General features: G+C 40.9%; 1 protein-coding gene across 1 annotated transcript in view; it reads right to left on the bottom strand.

The window, feature by feature from the left end:
- Positions 1–880: 880 nt before the first annotated feature.
- The window catches only part of CUNH1orf115 (chromosome unknown C1orf115 homolog), a 31,979-nt gene continuing 19,047 nt past the window's right edge, over positions 881–13,812 (bottom strand). The window contains exon 2 of the mRNA XM_089685035.1: positions 881–10,415. Within this exon, the coding sequence (XP_089541161.1) occupies positions 10,293–10,415 (123 nt within the window). The 3' untranslated portion in view covers positions 881–10,292. The remainder of the gene's footprint in view (positions 10,416–13,812) is intronic.

The following is a 13,812-nucleotide window of genomic DNA, read 5'->3' as shown; positions in this document are numbered from 1 at the left end:
TAATTTTCAGCAAACAATGGGGCATCCTTACATTCCTAACACATTATCCAGTCCATATCAGTATAGATATCCAGCATGATATTTTCCCCCCATTGAGATCTGATGTGTTTTCAAAGTGTTCCTTTACATTGTTTGACCAGTGTAGTTTAGAATATAGACATATTGGGCTCCTCCTCTTCCCAGAATGTGAGCCTTTCAATTGGGGGAATGAAGGTATTGGCAGAGCTTCAAATATAGGGCTGGAAGGTGCCATGGCATACACAGCACCCTAGGTGTTGCGGCTTTTAGGGTGCTGTGAAGACTAGATAGCACAGAGATTGCTTCTTGGTTTATCTAAGTGAAAAGTTTGAATTCAACAGAACCTGTGAGAATAAAAAGTATAAGAGCTGTCATAGCTGACTCCACTCCCTAGTGAGTCACTAACCTTGAGCAATCATGCACACAGTGAAGTCTTTAATGTACACATATTTGTTCCAGGTCAGTGGAGCTTGCACCTTAACTTAAAGGGACGCTGTCACCTTGCCCATCCAGGGTAGACGGTGTCTGTTTAAAGCCACCTTGGCCATTTTATACTCCTCTCTAAAGTGATCCTCCCTCCTTGGCTGCCACTTTAAAATACCATGTGCTTCCCACGTATGGAGGTGCATGTAACCTTCTCCCATGATGCCCAGGCCCAGTATTGATAAGACAGAGGGGTGACCCGTTCTGGCACCGGGTATTTTGGTGGCAGCTGCAGCAGAGGAAGGAGCACTGGGGAGCCCTGGAGAGGTGAATATCAGTGGGTCAGAGGGTGGCCTGTTCACACACACAGTCATTTTTAACCAAAAGATGACAATGTACCTTTAGGTTATCATTGAAACAAATACATTTGTTGGCCAAATCTGGGAAAGAAAAGAACTTTATTTACAAGCAATGTACATCACCATATCATACAATGTACAAGAAATGCGGGTGAAATTTTTTACAGTCCTCATGGCAAAAGTTGCAATACAGCATAAATATTAAAACACAGATTTGTTTCAGAATTATTGGATGACTTATTACACTGAAGAAAATGTAAGGGCCCATTCAAACTAAAATGTACGTTGCCGCAATGCATGGAAACACACCTGCTCTATGTGCAATATGGTAGCACTCATTGTGAAAGGCACCCCTGTGTGTGGTACAGTACAAGACACAAAACACACGATGGTAAGTTGCATTACAACAAAAGGGGAAAGCACGTTTTTTAATCCGTTGTGGTGTATTGGCAACCCATTTATAATGAATAGACTGCCTAAAGCAACCCACACTAAAATACCATTTTATTGTCATTAGGCCCTCCAATGCATCAAAAATGGAACATTTGCCCACAATATACAATCAAATTGTAGAGGAGAAAGGAATGTTACAGATAGAAGGTCAATGTTTCCTCCCATTATAAATTAAGCTTTCAATTTCTAGCAATGAAGAGAGATTCACAAGGACATATAGACACATCATAAGTTGTTTTTTGCATCATTTAAAAAAAAATTATCTTTGAATATATGTTATATTTAAAGTAGAATTTCAGCCTAAACCTAACTAGTCGTAAAAATGTCCCCTCCTCCCTTCTAATACATATACTGACTAATTTGTGTAAGAAAGATGTATATATGTAACTGTTTTCAGTTTCCAGTCCAGTCCAGGCCAGTCATGTGATCCAGCTCCCCTGTGTCAGCCAGTAGCTGCTGCTGGGAAGAGGAGGGAGAGCCAACAACAGCTGGGGCATGGGAGCCTATGAATGACGTCACCGCTCCTGGAATTCCCAACTATTGATGAGTGCTCTCTCTTCTCCCCTGCAGTCACCGCTGGTTGACACTGGAAATCATGTGATTGGAGAGGGCTGAAAATAGGTAAGCATATACATCTTTCCTAAACAGGTTAGTCAGCATAAGTGTTAGGAGGGGGGATGGAACATTTTTAAGACTAGGTTTAAGGTGATATTCTACTTTAATATTTCCCCTCTTAGATTTTTGTCACTAGAACAGTTGTCCCCGTTACAGGATTTCTCCTCACGTCTCGTTCTGGTGACAACTGTAACATTTTGTAAATCCCATCACTTTTTGTCTCTGTGACAGTCATCACTAAAGCCTCGTAAACATGATCAGAAAATCAGACAACAAATACCGCTTTCAAAGCAATCATATGATAAATCTGATCATTAGTACGCAGCTTTCAATCGCGACAGCTCATGTGAAATTATCCGAAGGGACAAACACAAAAATGTTTCTAGTCTGATACCACAACAAATGATTTTCATTTAATCAGTACAGCATTCGTCTGGAAAATCAGAAGACCAAACCCATGCATGCTCAGAAATGAAAGAATACAATACATTACATCACTTCTGAAGTTGTATTATGTTGTATGAGAATTTTCGTAACTTTAGTAACCTCTTCATTTTTTATATTAGACTAATATAAAAAAAAACAAAAAAATGGCCAATCTTTCATCTGATATTATGATTGTGTGTACAAGGGCTTAAGAAAATTAGAGGGTGTGAATCTCTCCAGTGGGAACACAGACAACAATACAAAAATGACTTTACTCCGGTCCCCTGTAAAGTATTGGGATTTGCCTTGCATTATGCTCTTTATCTACAGTATATCCAATATTCTAAAAAACAATGAAATTACTTTAAAAGAATTAAAAACTGTAACATTAACACTGAATCAGTACAACATTCCCCATCATTCTCAGTCACAGGCAATAAAACTACAATGTGCATTTTCTTTGCATTCTATTTTGGAACTTTCCAAAAATTTCATAAATTAGCATAAACTTTTTTAAAAACATTTTTAATGCACTGAAGCCATGGATGTATGAAGCCTCAGTCCACTTTTATCTATCTGGGAAGCCACTGATGGAAGCTTCCACTTACCTAACTCACTGACCGCATACTGGTTCCAAGGCAGAGACCTTGCAGTAATCCTGCCCTGGAACTTGTATACAGATGGAAAGTTCAGCAACAGAAGGTTCTATTTAAAGACTTCGCAGATATCCATGAGTCCTAATCAAGCCATCCAAACCCCAACCCCTCCATTGTTGTGCACCTTCCATTTGTAGTTTCAATTTACTTTGTCTCTAAATACTTTAAAATTGATTTATTGTGGCTATCACATGACTCAGATATCTTCCGCCTCCATCTACGTAGTGCCCAAGAGTCACACTGCAGTAATGTGTGCCACCACTCTGGACCTACATATCCAAGTGATGGGGGGACAGTGGAAAGTTGTATGAACGTAGCAAGGGTTGGTCCACCATACTGACTGATCCCCTTGGCTTCAGTCGCATAAGCTGCTGGTTGGCAAGGCAAAGTACTCATGTCACCCAACTGTAGTCCAGATGGCCTAGGGGAGTCTTTGACAGCATCACAGGTCAGTAAAGACTTGAAGTAACAATCTTGGGTATACAGAGTCTTCCTTTTGACTTTCAAGAGTCACTGAGGCCGAATGGAAACAATGACATCTTTCTCAAAAACTAACCAGATATTAGCTTTACTAACCTGAATAAGTGGAAATAAAAACAAAAATACTTAGACCATTTTCACACAAGCAATCCGATCAGGTCCACGTGTAAGTTTTTCAGGCAGACCTGATCAGAAGCTCCATGTAAGTCTAAAGGCAGGCAGATGTAAATGTACGTGCGTCCATTTACATCCAATTATTGTGGCAATTGTCTATGTCCCAAAAAGAAAAATGGAAAAGGAAACAGATTTTTTCCATTTTTCTTTTTGGACCAAGTGCCTAAGTTGATAAAGAGCTCTTGACTGTGGAAATCCATACTAGCCAATCACAATTAATTCTGCTAAATTTAGTTCATTACAGGATTCTGATTGGTTGCTATAAGTTACAGCTCTTAAGTATAAGAAAAGTTTACGAATAATGTTGGGAGAGCCTGATTTGCACCTATCGGCAACAGATGTTCCGCTTTTAAAAAACAAGTCATAAAAAACTACAACTAACTCTATGTTTCTTTACGTAATGTTGCCATTGCTGACCTCTTCATCTCAAAATAACAGTTCTCTCTGTGACAGTCATCATGGCTGTGACCTCAATCCCATGGTTTCAGGCTAGGTCCACATTAGCCCACATGCTGCGGGCTGGTTGCGGGAATCGATGCGATTCCCGCAGCCGTATTGCGTTTCTCTTGTGAGATGGGCAGGGTGTCATTCATTCTGAATGGCACCCCCACACATCTCATCCCGCAGCGGGGCGGCAGGTGCAGGAACCGCATGGAAACTACATGGTCAATAAGACCATGTCGTTTCCATGCGGATGCGTTTTTGGAAAAGGAGCATGCACCTTTTCCTTACGTGAAACACGGGTACAGCAGACCATCTGCATGGCCCACACTAGTGTGATCCAGGGGTCATGCTTGTTCTGGGTCAGTGAAAGCACCAAAGCCAGAGAGAGTCAGGGAAATAGTATTTTCAGCAATGGTAGCCTTCCTTGAACACACAACCAAGAAACCCATAAACCTCTACCAGCCAATCTTCTCCTCTAAGGCTAGGTGTGGCCATGCAATTATTTATTGTGTTGATATCACTTTGCTATCAGCTCCATACAACACACAGAAGGGAATTTATCAAAACTAGAGCCACCAGGATCTGGAGCAGTAGCTGTGCCTCGTAACCAATTAGCTTCCATCTTTCATTTTCAAAGCTTAACTGAACAAGCTGGAAATAGAATCTGATTGGTTTGATAAATTCCCCCATAGTGAATTAGGATGACCTGGTGCCCCAAAATCGGTCTGTCTGAATATGCCAATACATGCTAACATTTGAAATCATCTTTAGGGACATTTTGTTGTGAGATCTACACATCTAAATGCATCATGTAGAGAACAAAAATCATCAAACTTGCTCAAAAAGGCAGCTCAATGAGCAAAGCTGAAATACAAAATCCTATTGTCCAGTGCAACCAGTATTAAATGTTAGGTGACCCAAAAAGCGAATTCTGATGGGTTGTCCCTGGGAATTGTACTGTGTTCTTTGCTGGTATACCCCATATATTAATTTTTGACATACTCCACCTATTCCTGTGATAACTGTCTAAGATTTCCTTTCATTTAAGCTGGTCATACACTAATTGAAATTTCGATCAGTGGGTGGCCTCCCCTGCTTGGCAGAAGCTAATTATTTAATTGACTTTTATCGAAGGGACATGTCAGAAAATTGTCAATCAGCAGCTGCAGCCATGGATCAGCATATTCTGAGACCTCATCACAGGGGGTGGTTGGGCTCCTGCAATCTTGGGCTCCATTCCCTTTGCTGGATTTGTGGTCCCCTATGGTGAGAGACCTAGAGGGGGGACTTAGGTGATGGGGACTTCACAAGCTAAGGCCTCATTTACACTTGGAATTGAGGGGTGGTAAAACTCTGCAGATGAGCCTTGATTTTACGACCCCTTAACTGCTCCCCCCTGTTGCTGCTGAGGCAGTGGCGGGGGGGGTGTATGCATGTGGCAGGAGGAATTCTACCCGTTGCACACCTGCCAAGCGAGAGCCATTCAAGTGAATGGTGCCACACTGAAAACGCCGACAACATGTGCATGTGGCGCCATTGCCTGGTAATGATACAACGCCTCCTCACTGCCTGTCTTTTGCTGTTTCAAGAGTGATCTGAACACGGATCATGCTTCAATCAGCACAGCAAGTGTAAACGAGCCCTAAAGAAGGAAGAAATGCCTAGTAGGATGGGTTAGAGGGGGATAGGATGGAGAGGTGGTAAAAAATATAGTTTTAAGTAATACTTTCAAGGCTTGTCATTTCCCTAACCTGTGACTGTACAAAGAAAGGAGAAGCAGCAGAATGATGGCTAATTTTTCTGTCACTCTGCTCTCTCCTCCTATCAGCATATTTCTAGTGTGTGCATGAGCACTTCAGCACAACAAATTAGCTCTTTGTGCTGCTTCTCCCTTCCTCAGTCTGAGCACTGCTGTACAGGACCTGCAGGAGGCTGCTACCAAGTCAAATTTAGGTGTTTGTTGTGCTTGCAGTAAAAAATACAATACATTACTTTTTACTCTTTTTATGACTACAGTGCTCTATATGTATATCTGTCTTTATCTGCTAGAAGTTCAGCTTTTAATCAATTTGTAGCACCAGGACTTCCCGACTTATCTTGTCATTAATGGAACTGAAAACAACTTGGCAAAAGAACAGTAAAAGCCACCACTGGCCTCTTTCATACACACTTACTTCTAACCCTCTTCAACATGCAAAAACCATCTTCTCAGTAGCTGGATGGTGGGGGAACCACCCGCCATTCTTTATTGAGTCTATTTACACTTCTGAAAATACACAAGCATTTTAATGCGCATTTTTAGCATGCTTTTCTACAATATTGCATAAATTGAGAGGATTTTTGAGGCTCATTATTTGATACTGCTAATTGCATGGCTGTCATGCTGACTCTAGTTACTCTTACCCAGAACTAGCATGCAGATAAGAATGGTTTGTCATTTATGCTCCAGGTTAATGACCTGTATGCAAGGCGGTGAGGTCAGCCTAATAGCCAGGCAATGAGTATTTTTAAAGGAGGTTAGAGATGAAGGCTCCCATGTTTTACCTACAGTAGGTTATTGCTAGTGCCAATATGGTAGCATACTTGTGCTAGTATACTGCCATTGATTGGGGTCAAGGATGGAAAATTACGGTAAGTATTTGATACAAATTTTCCTGGTGCAAAGATGGCAGCATACTACATGTATGCTGCCGTGGATTGGTGCCAGCAAAAGAAAATTCTAGAAATTATTGTAAGTATTTTATACAATTTTCCATTTTCCTGGCACCAACATGGCAGCATATTATCACATGTATGCAGCCATGAATTGGCATCAGAAAAGGAAAATTATGGTAAAATTTTCTGTTTTGTTGCAGATTAGCACGCTTAAAAAGCAGAAGTGTAAAAAGGCTCCTAAAAGTCTTAATTTCACCATCAAAATCCAACAATTTACCTTTTATTATAAAACCAGAAATGTGTCACCATTTATCACAATCTGAATGCAGCTTTGGATTTACACTCAGGCTTCCCTAGTCCTATTCAGCAGATTCTACTAGAGGGTGCAGGCCGGATACGAGTCCATCCTGACTAAGAGCGTACTGTAAGGGCATAGAAAGCATTCTAATAACCACACGCTGTACCAAACCGTAGAGATGAAGAAACCATAGAGATGGTAGCAGCTTCAGCACACTTCATCTAATCAATGTAGCCAACACGTTTCACCCTGGAGCAGGGCAAAATGCATCAAGGAGCTTGGCCTAGACAGAGTAAGCTGAGGCTGCTACCATCTCTATGATACACGGCTTGGTACGGTATGTGTTACTGCAATGCTTCCTCTGCCCTGACACCATTTATCAGAGCATCAAATTCTACTTTCTAGTTTTTTAAAGTCTGCTGGCCTCACATACCCAGTAAACCTCAGTTATACAGAGATCATTGTAGTGATTTAATGTGGATGATTAGGCCTCTGGACTACAACGCACCCTGGGAGTCCCAAAAGTTGAATGGTCCCGTTCAGATCCAACCTCCAAACCTTCCTATTGGTTAATAAGACACCTTATCACATATACAGCCTTATCCAATAAAGAGTTCCAATTCTGAAGTCCAACAACCCATAGCAACCAATCAGAATTCTGAAGAAGTCAGATCAGCACAAGATGGACTCTGATTGATAGCTTTTGCCAACTGTATTTAGAGTATATGTAAATGCAAAACTTTATTGTTTAGTTTTGGATAGAGTAGAGAAGGGTTAGACCCTCTGTCAACTTTGATTTCTGTCTGGGTTCCTGTTAGGGAGAGACACCCATCTATTTGTCCTTTTGGCCACAACCACTGAATAGGAGGTGAGGGGAAATCATTCAGTATAGACAACTGTTCTAGTGACATCTGTCTAAAATGGGTATTTCCCTCACTTTATGAAATTTTCTTCTCATTTCCTGTTCTTGAGCACAGAATGTGAAGGTAATTCTCCCCAGCTGGAAGCAGACAGCAAAAAATACCATAGATGTTTTAATCCTTCCCTGTGCTATACAAAATCTAAAAAAAATAGTGTTAGCTCTATACTGTATTTGCTTTAAAGCTGAACTCCAGGATAAGAAAATATTGTCTAAATGCAAAAGTCCTATGTATTGTTCATTGAATCTTGGCGAGCTTTGTGTATTTCTACCAGTTCTGTGCAATCATCCAGTGTGAAACTTTCCCTCTGTGCAGGAGCCTCCTGTAATAAAGACCACTTACTGCTGCTCTCTCTCCTTGTGCAGGGTGATTGGTCTTGTCTCCGCCCCCCTCCTGTAATTTTCTGCAGGAAACCTATAGTGGGTGGAGCCTGCTGGGTTCCTCCCACAGCTCTGCTCTCTGCACAGGCTATATAGAACACAGTGATGATGTTACTGCTACTTTTACAAGGTAATATTAGGGTTTGCCAAATCATTTGGTGCACACAAAGTGGATTTATATCCTTTGTAGCTATTGAGGAATATATTTATATTAAAGTTTTGAAACCCAGATTATAGCTTTAAGAATTAAGGCTTCAAATAAGGCTTTTAGTGGTCAGTAGGATGTTCACAGGCCATGAAAATCGGTGCTGTGGTCACATACTGGGGCTTCTGCCAGGGCTTGCTCTATAGTCCTGGGAACTGTATGCCTACCCTATAGTCCAGGCCTTGAAATTTCTACTCGCCTGCTCTCATTTGGCGAGTGGAAATAATGTGGGGGTGTGTTCTGACACCCACCCTGAGGAGAGCTCGGTGCATGCCTTCAGGTGCACAGCTGCCCTTATTCAGCTATCTCCCACCACCACCGGCTGCTAAAAGCACACAAACAGCCCCATAAAAAAACACACACAGTACACAGTTAACCCTTTGATCGCCACAGATGTTAACCCCTTCCTGCCCAGTGCCATTAATACAGTGTCAGTGCTTTTGATCACTGTATTGGTGTCACTGTGGATGTCAGTGGCACCAAGTCAGTTCCCCCCCTCCCCAGTGTCAGAATTCCCGCCGTAGTCCCGCTATAGGTCGCTGATCACCGCCACTACTAGTAAAAAGAAAATTAAAAAGAAAAAAATTCCAGTATCTATACCGCCATTTGCAAACGCTTTAACTTACACGTAAACCAATTAATTTACACGTACTGGTACATGTAGCAGAATACAATTTGGTGTAAATTTATTTGATTTTTTAAAATTTTTTTACTGGGCATGTTTTATAGCAAAGTCAAAAATTGTTTTTTTTTTTCAAAATTGTTTTTGTTTTTAAATTGACATAATAAAGATAATGTTATAATTGCAGTTTTTTATATTTTGGACTCTTTCTTCTAAAGAAAAATGTAATTTCATAAGCTTTAAAGGGGGCATGGTTGGGGGGCAGGGCTTGGGGGGTGGTTGGGGGCAGGTTTTGGGCGGGGTTGGGGGATGGGCCAGGGATGGGGTTGGAGGTGGACCTGGGCAAGGGTTTGTGCCTGGCTAGTAGGTCTAGACTTGAAATTTTACTAGTAAACAATTACATCTTTGGTTAACACTGTTATATTATTACCTGAGTGTCAAATTCCACGTTTAATGGAAACCTGTCATACAAGCCCTGATTTACCAAGGCACAAGGGCAGTAAAGGCACCTTAAAGTATGCTTAAGGCATGCTAAAGTAACTTCTTATTTAATATTGTTGTCTATTATTTTAGCACGCCTTAAGTGCTTGGGGGAATCATTCTGGAAATAGATGACCTCATTCTGTAAATGCTAGATGGCTTGCTTCACTACATCCTCCAACTGCTGCAGCCTGTCAGTTAAGTAAAGCTGAGTTTCAGACAGTTTTGGTTTGAATGCAGTGTTTTGGCACTGTTCTATGAAGCACAACTAAAAGCATAAGTTCCAATTTTGGTGTAAGAAAACTAGAGTTCCAAATTCCAGTTGAAGCCCCGCAGGGTTTACCAGGAGACGATGGACTTTCTCAAACAGCTTTGGTTGGAATGCAGTGTCTAGGCACTTTCTATGAAACACAAGTAGAAGCATAAGTTCCAATTCTGGTGCAAGAAAACTAGAGTTTCAAATTCCAGTTGAAGCTCCACAGAGTTTACCAGGAGATGATGGATCTTCTCAAAAAGGAACATTACCTTCATAAGACGCTCATATATTGGAAAGTTGTGAAACTGAACAATACAAACTCAGTAATGAGGTTCCCATTTTTGTGGTCTCCGTCTTTCAGATGAAATGTCTTTATTTGAAGGCAGCTTTGGTGTTTGAAATGTTTGGACTCGGACATTCGGATCACGTTATTGATTCATGGAGGAGAGAACCACTGAAGAGACACCAAATGGAGATGTGTAGGCATTTGCCAGTTCCTGAAGACCAATCAACAAGTAATGGCAACTAGTCCGTACAGCCTTGCCAACATTCTAGAGGAAAAGAATGACAAAAAATACACAAACAAATGAAAATATTAATAAATTCAAGACAACAATCCAAACATAAACATTTACACCAGATCTTTTGGGATCTTGGCAACAGCAGAATCATAAAAGAAAACTTCAGTTTTCAATAACAAAAGTCAATTCCGTGCCCTCCAAAACATTGCAGAAACCCACAGGGGAGCAGCAACAGAGTAAAACTTCAATGGTTGAGACAGTGAAGGAGAAATGCCCTACAAGATAGTGATTTGAGCTTCAGAAAGTTGAAACTCACTAGTGAGGTGTAGACATAAGCAGAGATTACTCCAGTCAATGACCAAAGGGGTGGAGCACTGCAACTCTAATGGGTAAACATCCTTATTTTATATATATATATATATATATATATATATATATATATATATATACAGTTAGGTTCATATTTTAGTTTTTTTTCCAGGTATTTACCAAGACATATTCAAGCACTATATATATATGATGGATATGGGCTGAAAGTGCACACTCTCAGGTTTAATTTGAGGATATATGCATCCAAATTGGAGGAAGGGTTTAGGAATTACAGCTCTTAAGAATAGCCACCCCCCCCCCCTTTTTCAAGGGACCAAAAGTAATTGGACAATTGAATCAAACGCTTTTTCAGGGCCAGGTGTGGGCTGCTCCTTTGTTATTTCTTCATCAATTAAGAAGGTAAAAGGTCTGGAGTTGATTCTAAGTGTGGTATTTGCATTTGTAATCTATTGCTGTGAACCTACGTTCAAAGGAGCTGTCCATACAAGTGAAACAGGCCATTGTAAGGCTTCAAAAATGAAACAAATTCATCAGAGAGATAGCAGCAACATTAGGAGTGGCCACATCATCAGTTTGGTACATTCTGTGGAAAGAAGAATGCACTGGTGAGCTCAGCAACATAAAAATTCATGGATGTCCACAGAAAACAACAGTGGTGGATGATCGCAGGATCCTCTCTATGGTAAAGAAAACCCCATTCACAACATCCAGACAAGTGAAGGACACTCTCTGGGAGGTGGGAGTATCATTGTCAAAGTCTACAATCAAGAGAAGACTTCACGAGAGCTAATACAGAGGGTTCACCACAAGGTGCAAACCATTCATAAGCCTGAAGAATAGAAAAGCCAGATTAGACTTTGCCAAAAAACATCGAAAAAAGCCAGACCAGTTCTGGAAAAGCATTCTTTGGACGGATGAAACTGAGAAATATTTGTACCAGAATGACTGGAAGAAAAAAAAGTGTGGAGGAGGCTTGGAACAGCTCATGATCCAAAGCACACAACGTCATCTGTAAAACATGGTGGAGGCAGTGTGATGGTTTATTGATGATGAGACAGAAGACAGAAGCAGCCGGATGAATTCTGCAATGTTTAGAGATATACTGTCAGCCCAGATTCAGCCAAATGCAGTAAAGTTGATTGGACGGAGCTTCACAGTACAGATGGACAATGATCCAAAACACTCTGCAAAAACAACCCAGGATCTTTTGAAGGAAAAGAAGTGGCATATTCTGCAATGGCTGAGTCAATCACCTGATCTCAACCCAATTGAGCATGCATTTCACTTGCTGAAGGCAAAACTAAAGGCAAAAAGACCCACAAACAAAGAACAACTGAAGACAGCTGCAGTTAGAGCCTGACAAAGCATCAAAAAGGAGTAAACCCAGTCTTTGGTAATGTCCATGGGTTCCAGACTTTAGGCAGTCATTGCCAGAAAAAGGGGGATGGCAACTCTTAAGAGCTGTAATTCCTAAACCCTTCCTCCAATTTGGATGTACATACCCTCAAATTAAACACTTTCACCACTTTCAGTCCATATTCATTATATAACTATAACTATAGCTTGAATATGTTTTGGTAAATACCTGAAAAAAACTAAAATTGTGCCTGTGTCCAAATATATATGGACCTAACTGTGTGTGTATGTATATATATATATATATATATATATATATATATATATATATATAAATATAAATATAAATGTTTATATAGCCCTGGTGCCCAACCTACGGTCACATACACCCATTTGTGCTTGCAATTCAATTTCGCCCTTGGACCTCAATATTCACCACTTGGTGTTGGCTTTGCAAAGGGTCTGTACTGGCAGTGACCTCTAGAAGCATCATGTAATGCATCCCTAGTCTTTGAGTGAGCAAGACGTCACCAGCACACCATGGATCTCCAGAATGCATCCAAAGCTTTATCCAGCGGTCACATACATAATGAAGGAGTTCACAAGACATTGCTTCCATTCTGGAGATCCATAGTGTGCTGATTACGTCCTTTCACTCTGACTATCTTTGGTCCCAGCCGGTGGTCGCTGCAGTATCCACTTACACAGCTGTTTCTTCAGGAATGTGTGCATTGGGAATACTGCATTGGAATTGCAGTCTATGCCTGTCTCCTGAAACATGTACCCAGTCTCCAACCTTTATCATGTCAGTAGTTTCTCACTGTTTTCTCTAGTCTCTGAACATCTTGTGGAGCATTACATATACTCTGTATATAATGTGCAGGTCCTTGGCGATGTCACAGTCCACAGTTGGGGCCCTCTTTACCTTTTTAGGTTTACAACCCAGTGGCTATATATTGTGGAACTCAAAATTGGTTTAGATAGCAGGATGAAAGGAGTGGCAGTTAAAGGCATGGCTGATAATGTTGGGGGCTGGGGGTTGGCAGGGTTTTGGTCACATGCTGTACCTGAAGTTTTCCTGTCTTGATAGATCCACATTCACCTTGTCTTGCAAGCACTGGCAGTATCACACTGGGGTACCCGGGCCCACCATCACACCATGGTGGAAGGTGGATGTGGCCTACTGTTGGTGGATGTGGTTAAATAAATATTTTTTTGTTTTTACAACAAGCTAGTCATAGCACAGAATGTAAGGACCATTTTAAGAAAATGTATTCTGATTATAAACATTTCATTAGCAGGGCAGCCATCCCTACTTGTAAACCACTGTTGCTGCTCATATGTTACAAGGGAGTGTCAGAGACTGCTCATATTTTTCAAAAGACTGTCACAGCCTATTTACATGTAGCATTACTGTCAGAGACTGTACATATGTTACAGAAGACTGTCAGAGACAACTCACATGTTAATACACATCCCTGTTCTGAATCAGACATGGAAGCTGTTCTGTCTAGTCCACATATTACCCAGTATCATCGTTTATTTCTCTATTCCAAAACCACAGCAAGTAACACCCTGTAGATTAGTGTCACTCTGGACAGTGGGGCACTGAGATGTATCTGGGGAGATATTGTCCCCTAATGCCACCCTGTGACAGTAGCATGGACATAAAATGTCTCACTTGCCACAAAAAATTGTTCACTTAAAGGCCAACTTCAGCCAAAATTTATTTTTTTGTTGG

The sequence above is a fragment of the Staurois parvus genome, unplaced genomic scaffold (assembly GCF_062004578.1).
Source record: "Staurois parvus isolate SC_StPar_1 unplaced genomic scaffold, SC_StPar_1.0 ptg000362l, whole genome shotgun sequence".
Lineage (NCBI taxonomy): Eukaryota > Metazoa > Chordata > Amphibia > Anura > Ranidae > Staurois > Staurois parvus.
This window is presented reverse-complemented; position numbering and strand designations above follow the sequence as displayed.